General features: G+C 42.2%; 1 protein-coding gene across 1 annotated transcript in view; it reads left to right on the forward strand.

Annotated features, from left to right (window-relative positions):
• The window catches only part of ANKS1B (ankyrin repeat and sterile alpha motif domain containing 1B), a 578800-nt gene that overhangs the window by 105066 nt on the left and 452522 nt on the right, over positions 1 to 21212 (forward strand). Inside the window, exon 9 of the mRNA XM_084810203.1 lies at positions 8425 to 8568. Within this exon, the coding sequence (XP_084666329.1) occupies positions 8425 to 8568 (144 nt within the window). The remainder of the gene's footprint in view (positions 1 to 8424; positions 8569 to 21212) is intronic.

Raw genomic sequence — 21212 nt, forward strand, 5'->3', positions numbered from 1 at the left:
TAAGAAGAGCCATGCTGGATCAGACCAAGGGTCCATCTAGTCCAGCATTCTGTTCACACAGTGGCCAACCAGCTGTCAACCAGGAACTCACAAGCAGGACACGAGCGCAATGGCACCCACCCATGTTCTCCAGCAACTGGTGTAATAGGCATACCGTCTCCGGTACTGGAGGTAGCACATAGCCATCAAGACTAGTAGCCATTGATAGTCTATTCCTTGAGGAATTTGTCTAACCCCTTTTAAATCCATCCAAAGTGGAGGCCATCACTACATCCTGTGGTAGCAAATTCCATAGTTTAACAATGCGCTGTGTGAAGAAGGACTTCCTTTTATCTGTCCTGAATCTCCCACCAATCAGCTTCATGGGATGACCCTGGGTTCTAGTAATGTCAGGAGCGCCCTAGCGGCCTCTTTCAGTACACTCCAATAGCCAACTCAAGACACAGACGAAAGGATTCTTTTCAAGGCTTTAATCCTTTTACAACTTAATGACTCTTTCAGATGCTAATCACCAGCGACTAAGCAATGAACAGCAGAGTAGCCTATGCTCTGGGTAGGCAGTTGATCCCCGTTTGAAGGAGAATCACTTGAAGACCCTGAACTTATGGGCTAGGGAGAGATCCTCCCTCTTTCCCTTGGGTCCACGGGACGCGGCCGTTGCTTGCGAGCCAAACGGGCGCTACACCTTCTTTCCGTGCCCTCCATTGCTCGTCGCTCCCTGTGTCTGCGTCGAGCATCTAGCAAGCCCCCCTCCCGCACTTTCTCACTGCCAGGGTCACTATCTCAGGAATGCCGGCAGGAGGAATCTCTGCCAGCTCCTGTGCCTATGAGGGATGAGCTGGCTGCTCTCACACGGATTGCTGATCCTCCTCAGAATCAGAACTGCTCTGGGGTTCTATCGGCTCAGTTTCTACCCTGACAAGTATTTTGAGAGAGGGAGAAAAATGTCTCCCTGTCCACATTTTCCATACCATGCATAATTTTGTATAACTCTATCCTGTCTCCCCTTACCCTCCTTTTTTCCAAGCGAAACAATACCAACTGTTGTAACCGTCTCTCATAGGGGAGATGCTTCAGCCCCTTGATCATTTTAGTTGCCCCTTTCTGCACTTTTTCCAGCTATACAATATCTTTTTTTAGGTGTGGTGACCAGAACTGGACACAGTATTCCAACTGTGGCCACACCATCGATTTGTATAGGGGCAGTATGATATTGGCAGTTTTATTCTCAGTTGCTTTTCTAATTTTGCTTAATGTGGAGTTTGCCTTTTTTACAGCAGCCGCTCACTGGGTTGACATCTTCAATGAGCTGTCCACCGCAACCCCAAGATCTCTTTCTTGGTTGGTCACCACTAGTTTAGATCCCATCAGGTTATACTTGAAGTTGGGATTTTTTGCCCTAAGGTGCATCACTTTATACTTGCTTACACTGAACTACATTTGCCATTTAGATGCCCATTCTCTGTTTGGAGAGATCCTTTTGGAGCCCTTCACAATCCCTTTTTGTTGGGATTGCGTGGCTGCTTTTACCATGATAGGCTACGTAAATACTTATGTAGCAGGGGCGGCCGCCATTTGCATCCCTTCTCTATGCCGTGATAGGCTATGTAAATACTTATGTAGCCTATCATGGCTGCAAGAATGTAAATGGTGGCCGCAGCAGCCCGGCTGCGGCCGGCCAGGAGACCAGCCACCGCCACTGCCGCCGCATCCACATCCGCCCCAGGTAAGTTCCGTCCCGGGGGGATTCCACGGGGGGGGGGGCGGGAGGCTGTTCCGCCACGGATTCTTTAGAATCCGGCCTCATTGGGTCCATGTGGAATTCTCTGACAACCCTACTCTCAAAGAACTCTGAACGGTTAGTGAGACAGGACTTAGCTTTGCGGAAGCCATGTTGATTCTTTTTCAGCAGGGCTTGTCCTTCTATATGCTTCCTCATTTTATCTTTAATGGTGCCTTCAACCAATTTACCCGGAACAGACGTTTAGCTATTGGGCCTGTAATTTCCCGAATCTCCTCGGGATCCCTTTCTGAAAATTGGTGTTACATTGGCCATCTTCCAGTCCTCTGGTATAGAGGCTGATCTTAGGGACATATTGCATGTTATTAGAATATCAGCAATTTCATAGTTGAGTTCTTCATAGCCCTGCTACCTGAGATTATTTTAACAGTAAAACTGGGGATTGAACCTGGGACTTTCTGTGTGCAAGGCACATGTTCCATTATAGAACAATGGCCCTTCCATAAAGTAAGTATTGTTTTTAAGATTAGAGTCTGTTCATTTTGCTATTTTCCTTGCTTTTGAATTAAATGAGAGAAGTTCCCGGTAACTGTATTTAGGATTGCAGCCATGTACTATAATCCTAAACATGTGTACTCAAGATGTACATTCCAGTGCATTCAACATGTTATACTCCCAACTAAGCAAGTTTTGGATGGCAGCCTTAGGGCACAACCCTATTCACATTTATTCAGATGGGACATACTCTCAGGAAAGTGGGTATAGGATTGCAGCAATCCTGACTCTACACAAATCAAGTCAGAGCTCATAATTATTTAGAACCCAATGGCCACCCTGTAACAAGAGAGAGATAATCTTTACTGGTTTCATACATATTCCCTAAATTAGTGGCATTACTGCCTTTATTGAGTACTTGGTATTCCTTTTGGACAATAATTAAAATGTCTTTTCAGATTATCTTTTTTTAAAGATTGAATCTAATTATAACGATGTAGATAAATTGTCCCCTTCATGGATCACTGCCTTGTTGTGGCGAAGGGACTTGCGTAACTCAGTGAAGCCATAAGCTATGCCATGCAGGGCCACCCAAGACAGACAGGTCATGGCAGAGACTTCTGACAAAATGTGGTCCACTGGAGAAGGAAATGGCAACCCACTCCAGTATTCTTGCCAAGAAAACCCCATGGAACATATCACAAGGCTAAAAGATATGACGCCGGAAGATGAGCCCCTCAGGTCGGAAGGTGTCCAATATACTACTGGGGAAGAGCAGAGGGAATTTCCAAGTAGCGCCAGAAAGAGTGAAGCGGCTGGGCCAAAGCCGAAAGGACACTCAGGTGTGGATGTGTCTGGTGGCGAAAAGAAAGTCCGATGCTGTAAAGAACAATACTGTTTAGGAACCTGGAATGTAAGATCAATGAATCAAGGTAAGCTGGAGGTGGTCAAACATGAGATGGCAAGATTGAACATCGACATCTTGGGAATCAGCGAACTAAAATGGACAAGCATGGGCGAATTTAATTCAGGTGACCATTATATCTAGGACTGTGGGCAAGAATCCCTTAGAAGAAATGGAGTAGCACTCATAGTCAACAAAAGGGTGGGAAAAGCAGTACTGGGGTACAATCTCAAAAACGATAGAATGATCTCAGTACGAATCCAAGGCAAACCATTCAACATCACAGTAATTCAAGTCTATGCCCCAACCACTGAGGCCGAAGAAGCTGAGGTTGATCGGTTCTATGAAGTCCTACAACACCTTCTAGAAATAACACCAAAAAAAGATGTCCTCTTCATCATAGGGGATTGGAAGGCTAAAGTAGAAAGTCAAGAAATCACTGGGATAACAGGCAAGCATGGCCTTGGTGTACAAAATGAAGCAAGACAAAGGCTAATAGAGTTTTGCCAAGAGAACACGCTGATCATAGCAAACACTCTTTTCGAACAGCACAAGAGGCGACTCTACATATGGCCATCACTAGATAGTCAATATCGAAATCAGATTGATTATGTCCTTTGCAGCCAAAGATGGAGAAGCTCTATACAGTCAGTAAAAACAAGACCTGGAGCTGACTGTGGCTCAGATCATGAGCTTCTTGTTGCAAACTTTCGGCTTAAATAGAAGAACATAGGGAAAACCACTAAACCATTCAGGAATGACCTCAATCATATCCCTTATGAATATACAGTAGAGGTGAGGAATAGATTTAAGGGATTAGACCTGATAGACAGAGTGCCTGAGGAACTATGGACGGAGGTCTGTAACATTGTTCAGGAGGCAGCAACTCAATCCATCCCAAAGAAAAAGAAATGCAAGAAAGCCAAGTGGCTGTCTGATGAGGCTTTACAAGTAGCTGAGGAAATCAAAATCCTACAAGCTAGGCTTCAGCAGTATGTGAACCGAGAACTACCAGAAGTACAAGCTGGGTTTCGAAGAGGCAGAGGAACTAGAGATCAAATCGCCATTATTCGCTGCATCATGGAGAAAGCAAGAGAATTCCAGACGTTTCTTTCTGCTTCATTGACTACGCTAAAGCCTTTGATTGTGTGGATCACAACAAACTGTGGCAAATTCTTAAAGAGATGGGAGTACCAGACCACCTTACCTGTCTCCTGAGAAACCTGTACGAGGGTCAAGAAGCAACAGTAAGAACTGGACATGGAACAACCGATTGGTTCAAAATTGGGAAAGAAGTACGACAAGGCTGTACATTGTCGCCCTGCTTATTTAATTTGTATGCAGAGTACATCATGAGAAACGCCGGGTTGGTGAATCATAGGTCAGAATTAAGATTGCCGGGAGAATTATCAACAACCTCAGATACGCAGACGATACCACCCTAATGGCAGAAAGCGAAGAGGATCGAAAGAGCCTCTTGTTGAGGGTGAAAGTGGAGAGTGCAAAAGCTGGTTTGAAACTCAACATTAGAAAAACTAAAATCATGGCATCTGGCCCCATCACTTCCTGGCATATAGAAGGGGAAGAAATGGAAGCACTGACAGATTTTATTTTCTTGGGCTCCAAGATCACCGCAGACGGTGACTGTAGCCATGAAATTACAAGACGCTTGCTCCGTGGGAGGAAAGCTATGGCAAACCTAGACAGCATAGTAAGAAGCAGAGACATCACCTTGCCAACAAAGGTTCGTATAATCAAAGCTATGGTTTTCCCAGTAGCAACGTATGGCTGTGAGAGCTGGACTATAAGGAAGGCTGAGTGCCGAAGAATCGATGCTTTCGAAATGTGGTGCTGGAGAAGACTCTTATGAGTCCCCTGGACTGCAAGGAGATCAAATCAGTCCATCCTACAGGAAATCAACCCTGACTGCTCATTGGAAGGACAGATACTGAAGCTGAAGCTCAAATATTTTGGCCACCTAATGCGAAGAGAAAACTCCCTGGAAAAGACCCTGATGCTGGAAAAGATTGAAGGCAAAAGGAGAAGGGGACGGCAGAGGATGAGATGGCTAGATAGCATCACCGATGCAGTGAATATGGACACTCCGGGAGAGAGCGCAGGACAGGAAGACCTAGCGTGCTATGGTCCATGGGGTCACAAAGAGTCGGACACGACTGAGCAACAAAAACAACAAGATAAATTGTAAATCTGACATACATCTCTAGATGTTGTTGTTGTTGTTCAGTCGTTTGTTGGCATCTCTAGATAGCAAGGACTTATAAAGTGAACATGCCTCTGTGTAGTTGCATGAACAATGTATTAAATCCTTCAAACTTTAGACCCTTCTAAGTTTACCCTGACACAGTGTGATTTTATTTCTCCTATTTTTCTTCAAGTTGTCTTTCTAACGTCTCCTCATATCCACTTATATTTCCCTTATATCTTATATTATTGCTTTTATTAATTTCTCTTATTTCTTAAATCCACCTTTACTTGAATTTTGTCAATAAAGATTGCTTCTATCTATAACTGCTCTCCCAGCTCCTAGTAGATAACCCTGTAGACTTCAGGCGCCACAAGAGAAAACTCTTGTTTTCTTTGCAATGTAACAAATGTGGTGTAAAAAGAAATAGAATGCAAAGTTTGACCCTGAGTACAAGCTTGAATTGTAAACATCCTGAAATGTTTTTTGTCACCCAAAAAATTTAAGTGTCCATTGAAAAAAATCATGAAATGTGAAGAGGTTAACTTTTAACCATTCTATGTCATGTGCATATGAAGTATTCTAGCCCAGGTCAGGAAGGGGAGGTGTGAATGGAGAATGAATGGCTTTATTGCAGGAAGGCCAAATGGGGGTGCTTTGGTATGTGCTGAAGATTGCCAAAGTATCAGTTACAGAAGATGGTAATGGGCCAATAAAAGAGGAGGATGGCACGTTATGACCACAGAAGCAACCTTGAGAAATGTTGGGGAGTCGGAAGGAGATGTCAATCTGTCAGTAACAACGTCAATCCTGGAACTGGGAACATGATGTATTTATTATCAACAAAGAACATACTGAACCCCTCTTTGATCCCATGAGCCCCAACGAGGGAAAAGGGTATAAAACTCCTGAATCTGCCATTGTTCAGGAGGGGCGTGGTTGTATCTGGATCATTTGTATGTGCACATACCAACAGTACCCTTGATCCATGGGACATGTTTTAAGTGCTCTGGCCAAGTACTTGATAGCATGTGGTGAGTATGTGTTGGGTAAAATTCAGGGAAAAGATTTTACTGTCCAAGGCTTCGATAAGGTGCAGTTATCTTTGTTCTGTCATACTTAACCATTTGGGTTTAGGATATAAAACAGCAGGCTTAGGCTTGGGTCTGGCTGACACTGTATCACCGTTGCCTCAGTGGGCTATTTGCGGCATGGACTGATCTGGAGCTGAGCAACAAAGAGTGGCTAACTGTATACTTAGTCATTTAATGCACTACATTTGGGTAACTAAGTTTCTACCTAGGAAGCATGCAACCTCTTAACTTAAGCCTCAGAGAGCATGCGACTCTCTGGGGAGTTCTAGTTTTGCTTATTTCTTTTATTTCAATAAATCTCCTTTTCTTTCATGTACGTTAGTTGTGTGCATATTCTTCTAAACTTCATAAGATCCCAAACCTCTCAGCCTGATCAACTGAGTGGTAATTTGTGCGTGATTGCTTGTTTCACATAATGTACCACCACTTCACTATAAAAATAATGTAATCAAGAAACAAATTAAAAATGTTTTAGAAATGAAGTTAGAAATATACAGCAGATAAGCAAGTATTTTAAATTGAGAAATTATAGCAGTTTGAATCGCATAGTGAAGTTTGTCAAATGTATTTAGATGAGAAAGCTGGATTTTACATTTAACCTTTGTGAATGGCCTGGTATCATATTTATTTATGCATTTATTTACTACATTTATATTCTGCCAAAGCAAGGGATTAACAGTTTAAAATAATGGCCCAGCAGAGAGGGGCACAGTTGCTCGCGGCGGCAGCAGCACAAAGCACCACTTCCTTCTCCCATCCCCTCTCCCATTGGAACTGTGGGCAGGATGGGAAGCGATTGGGAAGAGAGAGGGGGAAGAGGGGGAGGAGGAAAAAGGCGTCGCACTGTCATTCACCGCCCACTCCATGCCCACCACAAACCGCGCTGTCACCCCGATGGATAGTGAGACAGCGCACCCCGCCACGGTGAAGCTGCAGCAGCTGAAACATTCAGAGGAAAACTACACCTTGGAAATCTGCATTTTCCGGGTGGAAACTACAGAAGACTGCGAGGTGACGACTGTGTTGTCTAATCAAAAGGACCTCCACTCGCGCCGGCCTCAGAGTAAAAGGCACATCTAGATGTGCCCCAGGAAACAGAGCTAATTTTGTTGCTCACATTTGAATGTTTTTTTATTTTGTTATGGTGTATGGCTAAAAAATAAAAGTTCTGCTACACACAGGAATTTACACATCGTAGTAACTCTTTCAAGCTTTAGACAGATGCAGAAAGTGTTGTAGGCTTTTATTAGTACTATGCAACAAGAACAGGAGAGATAGATGTATGATACAGTTTAATCTGTCTTGAAGACTGGGGCAGTAATCGAACAAAAAAACAGTTTACAGTGCAATCCTCTGCATGTTTACTTGGAAGTAAGTCTTACTGAGTTCAATGGGGCTTACTTCCAAGTAAGTGTGCATAGGATTGCAGCCTTAAAATCTATTATATTATATGGCCAATTCTGTTAGATTGTGTCCTGGGTATTTACACCTGTAGATTAAATAGTAAATAAATATTTATTTATTTAATGATGTTTATGAATAAATTTCTAAGCAATGTACAAAAACAGGTCTCCATACAGAGGACAAAATTACCTTCCTGGAATGCCTGTGGAATACAAAATATACTTCTAAACATGCCACATGGACTTTAAGCAGACTGAAAGTTAACGCAAAGATCCTGTTTATTTTATGCTTCATCCTATTTGGAGGTTGTGAAAAAGCATTTCACAACATTTGAAAAAGCACAACATTTAAAAACATCAATAATCAAAATGAACTCTAAAATACTGTGTATGTGAAATAAATTAAAGTTCACCATCCTTTTGTTTAATTTAAGTATTAATTTCTGGTGGGTATATTAAATTCCAGTTCAACTGTGGTCTATTTTAATAGACATAAAATATTTTCTTAAAGTGTAAAAAACGCAATGTGTATTTCTATTAAAGTACAGTACAATTAATTTGGGAAATGCTACTCTTATCCTCAGAGGCCATCTTCAACAAATCTGTCACCAGCAGAAGAAGAGGAGGAGGAAGATGGTGGTGAAAATAGTTGTGGACCTACAGGTTTGTGGGAAGCACTGACACCCTGTAATGGATGCAGGAATCTTGGATTTCCCAGTCTTACTCAGGTATTGCTTTAATAATATCTCCTTTATTGCAGTTTTCACTTTGTGTTTTTATTATCAATTAAAAACCAATCAAAGGATCAATCCTATGCATGTCTACTCAGAAGTAAGTCTCATTAAGTTCAATAGGACTTACCTGGGAGTGTGTAGCCTTAAACATCAAGAGATTTGAAAATGTGGAAAAAGATATATTTCAAGAGCAAAATTGATTCTGGATGTAGCAAAGTACAACTGTCCCCAAATTACCTTTTTTGTTCCTGAAACAATTATTTAGGAAATCCAATCAGTGATACCCATGGGAAAGATTCTTTCCTTCCAATTCTTGCCAACTCTTGATGGGCTTATTGTATATGTATTGTGGAGAGTGACCACAACTTCATTATTAGAAAGAGTGAGCTGGCTAACTGTGATCCTTGACACAGCAAAAACAAGAAATTATCCAAATGTGCTTTGGAGTGATTTTAGATTTTTGAAAATGACTTGACATGTTTCAAGTTTTTTTTCAAGGATATTTTCATTTTCCCACTCTTTGCAGAGAGAGCAGGGTCTTTTACTTCCTCTCTTTTCTCTTTCTGATAATGTTTTTGCCAGAGATTGAACTAGCTCTCTTTTTTCTGAAGCGTAATCTTACACATTTATGACACTTGCCTGTTGAGTTGCAGTAAAGCTTTCAAAACTCTTCTAGTTGCATTAGTGTGTCTCCTCATCCTGCAGTTCTGTATATTCTTCATATTAAACCTATCTTATATTTTCTGATGTGCTGATCATAAACTTATTAGTTACTTCTTAACCATGCCCATTTTCTTTTTAGCAACATCCTAATGGCTTTGTATTTTTACTGTGCTTGTCACATTTTGTATATTTATTCCCTTTTTTCAATAATTGCTTGTACTTAATGCTATTTATTATATTCTTTATTCTTCTTCTGTGTTTTAGCAATATATCTTCTGACCATTTTACTTGGGATCTGCTACAGGGCAGTATCCAATTTGACACTACTTCTAACATAAATTACATTGTGCGAGTATAAGCAACCTCTACTGCAATGATAATGGTGTTTGCTGAGGTGACGGGTTTCCCTGGAAAAGTGACATTGTGCTAGATGTCACTTACGCTAGTACAATGTAATTTACAGTAGTAGTAGTGTCAAATTGGATACTCCTTACACAGAGCAATTTCGGATCAACTGCATAATAAAAAAAACACGAATGTAGTTGAAGAATCACTCCATATTAAGCTATCATGTAGAGCCCCCAACTGAAAACAGGACATTATTGTTAATTGTATTTATTTATCAAATTTGCCCACCCTTCTTTCAAGAAGCTCAGGGCAACAGGGCTATTATGTCTTTCTGTAGCGTAGATGGATTTTTCCTATTATATTCCAAGAACAAACATGTGAGCCAAGTTAGGATGAGAGATAGTGATATCGCAGCCCACTAATTTACCCTTGAGGAGCTGTGGTGTGTACTGGCTGCCATTATGAATATGTGACCCCGGACCGGGGCTTGTTGGGGGTTTTCATGTCATGCGAACCTGGCTGCTGGGGGTTATTTGACTGTGGGTTTAGGTGAGGATTCTTTAACCCCCAAATAATCCCCGCCAGCCAGGTTGGTATGACACAACAACCCTTGACAAAGCCCTGTTGAGGCTTGCATGTTCATAATGGCGACCAGCACATGCTGCAGCTCCTCAAGGGTAAATTAATCCATGTCATGTCATGTGAACTGGCACAGAAACTGTCTGAAGGTCATCAGTTGATCTTCATGGCTGAATGGGGGATTTGAAACCAGGTCTCCAAAACCAGAAGGCTTCCTTCTGTCCATGGAAGATTTTTGATCCAGCAGAATGCTTTCACTTGCAACATGGAGGAGATTTTCATCTATTTTCCCCTGCAGTCTGTATGCCCCATGAAAGACTGCTCTGGAGAGTTGGGGGTCCCTCCAAAACAGGAAGGTGAAATTGGAGACCCATTGAATAGAGGATCTCCCCTCAATAGGTCTCCCACTCACCATTGTTAATTGTTCTCTATCCTAAATAGGAATTGCCATTCCCTCAGGGGCCAACTGACCTATATTCCCAGCCACTGAAAGCTGGTGCTGATCAGGAGTTTTCATACAGCCTCCCTTGCTTTTCAACTGAGGCCCTCCAATCAGATTTCCAGGGAAAACACAACCAAATAAAAAAAAAAAAATGAAGGTAGAAAGCCAACAGGGAGGTGGGGGCTATGAAGTGTATTGCATTGAGTGCCACATGTCTGACTGTCTACCTGCTGGATGGAAGTCGTGGGTGTGTGCTTGGTGTAATGAGCTCCTGGCTCTCAGGGAACAAATTTGTTCCCTTGAGGTCAAGATTGTGGACCTGGAGAAGCTAAGAGAGGCAGAGAGGTCGGTGGATGAGACCTTCAGGGACCTATTAGCTGTGTCCGACTCCCAGGGTGGCAGCTCCTCTGCTGTCATGGAGAATGTGGGTCTTGGGGAAGGAGAGCATCATTCTGAAGAAGAGGGAAATGTTCCCTTAGAAGGAACCCATCTCTTGGAAGATTTACAAATATCCTCTCGCACCGAGGATGTGCCTCCATGGGGAGGGGGGCTTGTGGCAATGGGAGATTTGATCATTAAACGCATAGACAGCTGGGTTTGTGATGGGCGTGTAGACTGCATGGTGAATTGTCTGCCTGGTGCGAAGGCTGCAGATATCACGTGCCATCTAGATAGCCTAGTAGATAGTGCTGGGGTGGAGTCAGTGGTCATGGTCCATGTTGGTACCAACGAAGTGGGAAAATGTAGTCATGAGGTCCTGGAAGCCAAATTTAGGTTGCTAGGTAGGAGGTTGAAATCCAGGACCACCAAGGTAGCTTTTTCCGAAATGCTACCTGTTCCACATGCAGGGCCAGCTAGACAGGCAAAACTGAGGAATCTCAATGCGTGGATGAGACTAGGGATGTACGAAAGTGACTTAACTTTTCACAGATTCTGTTAATGGTGGGGGGGTAGGCGTTCTGTCCCTCCCCCTGGAATCCTTGACCGGGGGGAGGTGATCCGGTCCTCCCCCCGGAATCCTCGACGGCCGGCTATGCTGTGTGGTGGCTCCGTGGAGCAGCCGGCCAGGGCCGTCCGCAGCCAGATTTCTGTCCGCGGAGGGCTCTGGGTAACAACAACAAAAAATAAGGAACGCAAATGGCGGCGGCCGTAGCCGCCGCTATTTGCGTACGCGTTTGTGTTTTTTAAACCCACACGTGATAGGCTACGTAAGTCTTTACGTAGCCTATCACATCTATGGAGAAAAAAAAAAGAAAGACACAGACTGCAAATGGTGGCGGTGGCAGCCGTTCGGAAAGCCAGCTGCCGCCGCCGCTGGAGCCGCCGCTGTCTGGAACATCCGCCCCAGGTAAGTCTTGGGGGGAATCTGCGGGGGGGGTGTGTGTGGCAGGCCATTCCATGATGGGTTTCGGGGGACCGAATGCACTGGCATTCGGCCTCACCGAGATCCGTCGCAGAATTCTGTGACATCTCTAGATGAGACAGTGGTGCAGGGAGGAAGGGTTCAAATTTGTTAGGCACTGGGGAACATTTTGAGTCCAGCCAGGCTTGTACAAGAGAGATGGGCTCCACTTGAACCAAAATGGAACCAGAGTGGTAGTAGAGCAGCTTTTAAACTAAACCCTGGAGGAAAGCTGACAGGAGCTGGGAAGCATCCAGTTCGGGTAAAATCATCCCAAAGGGATGAAGATGAAAATGTTTTTGATTGCCCAAATGTAGAAGGGGAGGAAATAGGCCAGGAGTGCATTGTAGAACATAATAGCCAATCAGAGGGGCCAATGTCCCATAGCAAAAGATGCACACGCCAGAGGCATCCGGGGAGGGATACCATGTATAGGTGTTTTTATGCAAATGCTATAAGCCTCTGATTGGAGTGCTTGATTTTAAAGGAAAACCTGGATATAGTGGGCATTACAGAAACGTGGTGGTGCAGAGAGAACCAATGAATATAGTCATCTTTGGATATAAACTATAGGATGGACAGGTAATGGAGCACTGGGGGAGGTGTTGCCCTGTATGTCAAAGAGGGCATAGTGTCAAATGGACTAGAACACCTAAAAGGGGTAGGCTCTCCCACAGAAGCACTGTGGGTGACAATACCAGGCTCCAAAACTAATTTAGTGCTAGGAACATGACCAGAATGCTCAGAGTGACCTTGAGATGGAAAATGAAATCAGGGAGGCCTCTGAACAAGGAAGTGTTGTAATAATGGGCAACTTAAATTACCCCCACATTGATTGGATAAATGCATGTTCCAGCCATGACAAAGCGGTTAGGGGCACAATCCTATGGGGATAGATGGCCGCCTCCAAACTCAGAGGTGACCGTATATCCAATGCAGGGCAGGAGAAGTGCAGAGGGGATCAGCCCCTGCATGCTTCAGCCACCCTGCATTTGTGGCTAGACAGCCAATATTGGCTGTCTAGCTGCGGGAAGGCGGAGCGGGGGAAGTGGCTACTGGATAACACATAGGATGTGTTGTACCAGCATTTCTGCCTTCCTTGCCCCGGAATGCCCCATTTTCACTGCTCCGTGCTCCTCTTCCAAGCAGGGGGCCATTCTGAGCTGCCTCCAAGGCAGCACGGGGGGAGGGGCAGGGAAGGTCGGTTCTCCTGGAACAGACATATTCTATGACTGTCTAGCCATAGCTTGTTAGACTAGCTTGTTAGATTGTAAGCCATAGGATTGCTCCCTCCATTTCTTGATGCCCTAAACGATTGCGCCCTAGAACAGTTGGTCATGGAACCAACCAGAGGAGAGGCGACCTTGGATTTAATCCTAAGTGGTGTCACCCAGGACCTAGGATGAGATGTAAATGTTGTTGAACCACTTGGAAGCAGTGATCACAGTGCTATCAGTTTTTATATATATTTAAGTGGAAAATTGCCCAGGAAGTCCAACACAGTCATATTTGACTTCATAAGAGGAAATTTCTCTAAAATGAGGGAACTGGTGAAAAAGAAGTTAAAAGGGGGAGTCAAGAGCATTAAATCCCTTCAGAATGCTTGGAGATTACTGAAAACCACAAAAATAGAAGCCCAGCTAAAATGCATACCACAGGTTAGGAAAGGTATCACCAAGTCCAAGAGGTCGCCAGCATGGTTAACGAGCAGTGTTCAGGGAGCTATTAAAGAAAGGAGAGCTTCTTTCAGAAAATGGAACTCTTGCCCAAGTGAGGAAAACAAAAGGGAGCACAAGCGTGCACAAAGGTGATGCAAGCAGACAATAAGAGATGCAAAAAAGCATTTTGACGAGCATATCGCTAAAGAATTCATTAAATATATCAGAAGCAGAAAACCAGCTAGGGCAGCAGTTGGGCCTCTGGATGACAGTGGAGTTAAAGGAGTACTGAGGGAGGACAAAGAGATTGCGGAGAAACTGAATAAATTATTTTCATTTGTCTTCACTGTAGATGATATAGGACAGATACCTGTGCCTGAACTGATGTTTTCAGGAAGGGAGTCTGAGGAACTGAGGCAAATAGTGGTGACAAAAGATGAAGTTCTTGACCTTATTGATAAATTCAAAGCAGATAAATCACTGGGCCCAGATGGTACCCATCCTAGAGTTCTCAAAGAACTGAAATATGAAATTGCTGATATTCTAACCAAAATATGCAACCTGACCCTAAGATCAGACTCTATACCAGAGGACTGGAAGATGTCCAATGTAACACCAATTTTCAAAAAGGGATCCAGGGGGGATCCAGGAAATTACAGACCCATTAGCTTAACGTCTGCTCCGGGTATTAGTTAAAGGCATGATTAAAGACAAAATGAGGAAGCATATAGAAAGACAAGCCTTGCTGAAAAAGAATCAACACGGCTTCCGCAAAGGTAAGTCTTGTCTCACTAACTTTTTAGAGTAGTTTGAGAGTATCAATAAACAGGGGTGATCCAGCAGACATTGTTTACTTGGACTTCCAAAAAGGTTTTGACAGAGTCCCTCACCAAAGACTCCTGAGCAAACGTAGCAGTCATGGAATAAGAATACAGGTCCTCTTCTGGATCATTAACTGGTTAAAGAACAGAAAGCAGAGAGCAGGAATAATTGGTAAATTCTCCCAATGGTGGGAAGTAAATAGTGGGGTCCCACAGGGATCCGTATTAGGACCAGTGCTTTCCAACCTGTTCATAAATGATTTGGAATTAGGAGTGAGCAGTGAAGTGGACAAGTTTGCAGATGACACCAAATGGTTAAAACAAAAAGGGATTGTGAAGAGCTCCAAAAGGATCTCTCCAAACTGGAAGAATGGGCATCTAAACGGCAAATGTGGATCAGTGTAAGCAAATGTAAAGTGATGCACGTGGGAGCAAAAAAATCCAGTTTCAAGTATAGCCTGATGGGATCTGAGCTAGTGGTGACTGACCAGGAAAGAGATCTTGGGGTTGTGGTGGACAGCTCATTGAAGATGTCAACCCGGTGTGTGGCTGTTATAAAAAAGGCAAACTCCACATTAAGCATATTTAGAAAAGCAACTGAGAATGAAACTACCAATATCATACTGCCCCTATACAAATAGATGGTGCGGCCACAGTTGGAATACTGTGACCAGTTCTGGTCACCACACCTAAAAAAAGATATTGTAGAGCTGGAAAAAGTGCAGAAAGGGGCAACTAAAATGATCAAGGGGCCTGAGCATCTCCCCTATGACAGAAGGTTACAACAGCTGGGATTGTTTCGCTTGGAAAAAAGGAGGGTAAGGGGAGACAGGATAGAGGTCTACAGAATTATGCATGGTGTGGAGAATGTGGACAGGGAGACATTTTTCCCCCTCTCTCAAAATACTAGAACCTGGAGTCATCCGATGAAGCGGTTTGGTGGGAGATTCAGGACAGATAAAAGGAAATCCTTCTTCACACAGCGCGTAGTTAAACTATGGAATTTGTTACTACAGGATGTAGTGATGGCCACCAATTTGGATGGCTTTAAAAGGGGGTTGGACAAATTCCTGGAAGAAAAAGCTATCTATGTGCTACCTCCAGTACCAGAGTCAGTGAGCCTATGTACACCACTTACTGGGGAACATGGGTGGGAGGTTGCTGTTACGCTTATGCCCTGCTTGTGGCTTCCCAATCGACAGCTGGTTGGCCACTGTGTGAACAGAATGCTAGACTAGATGGACCCTTGGTCTGATCCAGCATGGCTTTTCTTATGTTCTCATGAGAATCCTTCCCAGCCCACCACCTTTTCCATTGATGGGAGCATTCTGAGTGGAATTCTGCTCAGAGGTTGCTTCCACCATTGGAATTCAAAACTGGGCCCACCCCACTGAATGTTATCTTAGACTTTCAGTATATACAGTATTGCATAACCTTTTGTCTCATTGAATGAAACATTACAAAACGTTATGGTTTTAATAACAAACTATATTTGGGGTACAATCCTATGGCCCATGGGAGGCTGTCCCAAGGACCAAAGGATATCATGGAGTTCTCTCTCTGTAGGATTTGGCAATTCTTCCACCATGAATTCTTCCTCTGCCATCACTCTAGGTTGTTCTCAGGGAATTTGGACCTTATATATCGTTTGAAAAATTAATAAATATAAGGTAGTGAAGTGAAACATTATTAAAAGCAAACAGATCTAACTTACAATCGATTTGATCTCAGTTTTTCAAGTTGAGGAAAATATTCTTCAGCTACTGAAAAGCGTTCACATTTCTTTGACATTTCTGCTTTCTGTGCCATATTGTTTATACATTTAGACAACTTAAGCATCTGGCATTTCTTTTCTCTTACACTGTACAGTGCTAACAGATGATTAACAAGCATTTTTTAAAAACAAGAATTGACAAGAATCTTTCCCTGATCAAAAGCAATTAAAAATACCCCTTTGGTTCAATGCTTTTATGGATTTGTTGCTGCTTGTTAAGGGAACATGAAGGAAGGCCAGCAAAGAAAAAGCAAAGTATGTGATGTACATTTAGCCTAGAGAAAAGGGGAGAGCTTAGTTATGCTGTGAAATACAAAACAGAAAGACTGGGGAACTGTGGGAGAGTGCGGGGACAGGGAAGAATCCAAATGAGCCCGTGGCCGTATTACCATAGCTATTTAAAAGGTAGAAATGTTTCTTTTTCTGTGGATGGGAAGAAGACATGAATTAGAAGATTAGGAGTTCCATCTTTCTTATGTATCTCAGTTCTAATCTCATGCTACAGAGTTGTTTTGTGGAAAACGATAAAAGAAATTCATGGTAAGAAATAAAATGGGAAGAACATTTATAGGTACAAATTATGCCCCTAATGATACCCAAATCATGTTTTATATTAATTTGAGTTACTAGTGAATTTTGCAGAGGCCGAGTTATTAAGGGAGCAATCCGAACTCAGATGCAGTTGTCTATCCAGTGCACGGCAGGAGGAGTGCGGAGGGCATCCTCTCCTCAGCACTCCAGCCGCCCTTCATTCATGGCTAGATGGCCTATTTTGGCTGCCTAGCTGCGGGAGGTCAGAGCGCAAGGTGGGGAGCCTGGACAATGCATAGGAAGCATCGTATTGGCAATTCTGCACTCCCCGCCCCTCCCCGCCCCCGGGAACGCCCCCTTTTGTCCCGCTCCACGTTGTTCTTATGAGCACAGAGCCTGAGGACGATCCGCGCCACCTTCGAGGTGGTGGGGGCAGAGATGCAATTGTCTGGGAACCAATCAGTCCTATGGCCGTCTAGCTGCTGTCTATTGGCCATAGGACTGAGCCCTAATAGCAGAAAACATGACTGGAATTATGAATATTTTTATGGATAAATCCAAAAAAGAACTAAAGACAAAAATATTCTTCATAAAGTTGTGCAATAACATTTGAAGGCTCTAAGACTAACAGATATCTGGAGACCTCTAAATCCCACCCTTAGAGATATACCTCTTAATCTATCCCACATGATTGTTGTACAAGGAGACATATTTTGGGTGACTCCTAGCTTAGCTGAGCAAACAATTCAAACTGCAGTTGATCTATCATTTTAGGCTGACCATAATCTTATAGTTTTTAAAGTGTTAAGAAATAGAAAGCTCAGACATTAATAAATGGAGAATGAGTGACTTTCCACTATTAGAATCAGAGATGGCTTAGAAATGTGATTATCGGGCTATGTATAATTGGTATCTTATACCATATTGGCTAAAGCTAATGTATAAAAATAGCGGAGATAAATGTTGGTATTGTATAATTATTGTAATAATTAATTGTTATATACAGATGCAGGTGTTTTGCATAGTATTAATATCTAAGTAATATTTTGTTTCATGTATATGTTTATTTGAAAAGAATACCATTGGCAATGTCTGGCAATGGTATTCTTTTTTATTATGATGACAGTTTCATTTACATGGAATATAAAAAAGTAGGTCATTGACTATTTCATTTGCCACATGTCTGTCAAACTGGAAATGTAAATTATTTTTTACCTTTCAGGAATACAGCCAGGGATAAAAGTATTGGTCATTAGTTGGTTGGAATTTTACAGTGGTACAAAAGCCTTTCCCTCCTTTATTTTCTAGTGAGTTCTAATGAAAAACGTCTTTAAAAGTCAGATTTGCAAGAACCAAAAGAGCTGTCTGGGTATTATAATGAGAACTAGGTATTAGGTTTTTCAGAACATTAATGAAAATAAAAATATTGAACACAGTTATTTACTTTTTAAAGCAATATTAATGTCCAATAAATTGTCATTCACCTACTGATTACCCACTCATTTTAATTGCCTGGTAGCAGCATCTTTAGAACAGCGCTATTAAAATGGAAACATCCATGTTTAATCTTATATCTTTCATCCAATGAACAGAGTAACTGAACAGAAAAATACTGTCATGTAATATGTGTTTATGTTGTTGCCACCTTGTGGCTAAAAGGCAAAACTATTTCTTTTGTGAAGTTAGAACTCGGCATGCTCTAGCTCTTTGCTTTTGAGCTGTGGTTCCAAGATAATGCCAAAATGAGAATTGTATGCAGTCAGACCAAGAAATAAAACCAATTATTGCTTCACCTTAATGATGTAGGCTTACCTATGTTCAGGGATGTACGGATTTTGTAAAATCAATTCTGTTTGCATTTCGCAAATTGTCAGGTGCCTTTCATTCCATCATCTGCTCGTTGGAGGAATCAGATTATTTCCGATTTCCGAAATTTGTACAAATTCACATTTGTGCAAATTTGAACTTGCAAAAATGCACACACACCCTGCACAAATCCCTCCAAAAATTCTCATTTTCATGCTTTAGCCTATGGGGCAAATGACCATTTCCAACCAGTGGTTTTTTAGTATACATATATTTCTATGACTAAATTTATATAAAATTCTGGAAAGTAAAAAACAAAACAAAAAACAAGCCCGCAAGTCTGCAGAATCCATATGGCTTGGGAAAAGCCAGTCCACTGCACAATCTATGGGTTGGATTCATAGAAATCCGAACTCATTTCATTTTGTTGCAGATTTCTCCGACATCCCTACCTGTGTTATAGTCATGTTACCTGAAACTGCTGTTAACTAGGAAGAACCCAGCAACCATTTCCACTGTGCATCCTTCATTCATTTTAGTGGGTATGTGGAGAAATTAAAAGCAAAAATAATTTAAAATAAGGTTATGAAGTATGAGTGCTTGATGGCAGTCCAAGTCTTCCAAGAAATGTAATTTTTCACCAGTGTTGAGGTCCACTTTTTTTTGTTTTTGTTTTTTGTTTTGCTTTTTTTGCTGTGATTTCCTTGGATTCCTTAAGCTTTCAGACAATAAGACTTTGCCTAGAATTGACTAGGTGTGTGCCAGTATGATAAAAGCTGAGAAAAGGCTACTTTTCCAGAAGCCTTGTATAAGCAAGGCTTTAGGCACTGAAACACAACTCAGTGCATTTGAATATATTGGCCTGGGAAGTTTCTGTCTTGCTCTCTGTTTTAATCAGTGTGTATATAGGCTTCAGCACACCAGTAATGTGGGGTGGGGGCAGGGTGGGGGGAGACATAAACGGAACACTTCAACAAATTCTAAATATGCCAATTCTGAAATTTTATAAGTTCTCCAAATTAAATCAAAAGGGAAAAAGCATAGTACATACAGCAGAGCCAACCCACAGAGTAACAACCTGCAACAGGGGACATTGCTTATGTCTAGTGAGCTTTATGGAGATTTTCATTCATTCATTCATTCATTCATTCATTCAGTTATTACATTTCTTTACCACCCAACAGCTGGTTACAAAATTAAAAACCATTAAAATACATTATACATAGTATAAAAAACAATTTACATACTAACATAGACAGTACACACACAGACACACATATATCTAAACAATTTTAAACAATCAACAATAAGAAAACTCCAGGACCTGATTAAAAACCTCATAATATGTTGCCAAATGCCTGAGAGAAGAGGAAGGTTTTAACTGTGCACTGAAAAGATAATAATGTTGGCTCCAGGCAGGCCTTGTCGAGGAGATCATTCCATAATTGGGGGGCCACCACTGAGAAGGCTCTCTCCCTTGTTGCTGCCTTCTGAGTCTCCCTCCTTGCTAGAAACACATTGCTATGCTTGCATAATACAAACTAAATTTACTAGCATTATAGGATGGGTTTGACCTTACTAATTCACTCAATGTATTACCAAAATTGTAACAGTACTTTCGCATAACTTAGATGAAATTTTGTATACACGTATTCACAAAATACCATGATTACTAAATAGAATATTTGTAAATCTTTTCATTGAAATGGGAAATGTGGAGAGTATCCCCAAATGGATAAGGTATTTCTACATGTTCCAGAAATTTGTTAAATGGGTAGCCAAGAACACCCTGATGGCTAGACATTCCTCAAAATGAGACATTTAAATAGGTCCCATCCAAAAGGGTGACATTGATATTTAATTTATCCTTATGCTAGCCAAAAAACGGTACATATTTGGTACACATATAGCCCAAAACAACCTGTTTTCTAAAAAAAAGTCTGAAACGGGTGGCATTTTTAAATTAAGACAACGTTCAGCACATGTTTACCTTATCATAGAAAGTAATATTCTAGCACAGAGCAAACAAAGCCACACATGGGACAAAATTTTGGGTTGCGGGATTTCTGGTAGCAGACAGGAGTGGGAATCTGTGCTTGCATAGTGAAAGTTAATTTCCTGATATATACACATGTGTTTTACATCAGTAGGCTTTCAAAAGACTGATTTTTGACACCAGCTTGAACTCTGCCACACCTTATGTACTGATTTATTGATCCGCCTTATATTCTTTAAGGGAGCAATCCTATGGCCGCTAGTCAGCGGCTACACGGCCATCGGATATCTGGTTTTCTGGGAACCGACATCAAAGCCCGTGCTCCAAGGTTGGTTTCTGGAGAATCGACTTTCCCTTCCACACAGCCCTTCAGGCAGCGCACAATAGCCCTGAGCTCTGCACTCCAAAGAGGAGCGCGGTGTGGCCAAATTGGGGAGTTCCGGGGGGTGTTTTGGGGTGGGGAAGTGGAAATGCTGGTAGGAAACATCCGATGTGTCATCTGGCAGCCTCCTCCCCCGCTCTGCCATCCCTTGGCTAGACAGCCAAAATCAGCTGTCTTTATTTTATTTTATTTTATTTATTATTAAATTTATTAATTGCCCATCTGGCTGGTCACCC

The sequence above is a fragment of the Heloderma suspectum genome, chromosome 7 (assembly GCF_057233095.1).
Source record: "Heloderma suspectum isolate Gila_16-S chromosome 7, 16-S_ref, whole genome shotgun sequence".
In the NCBI taxonomy this organism is placed as follows: domain Eukaryota; kingdom Metazoa; phylum Chordata; class Lepidosauria; order Squamata; family Helodermatidae; genus Heloderma; species Heloderma suspectum.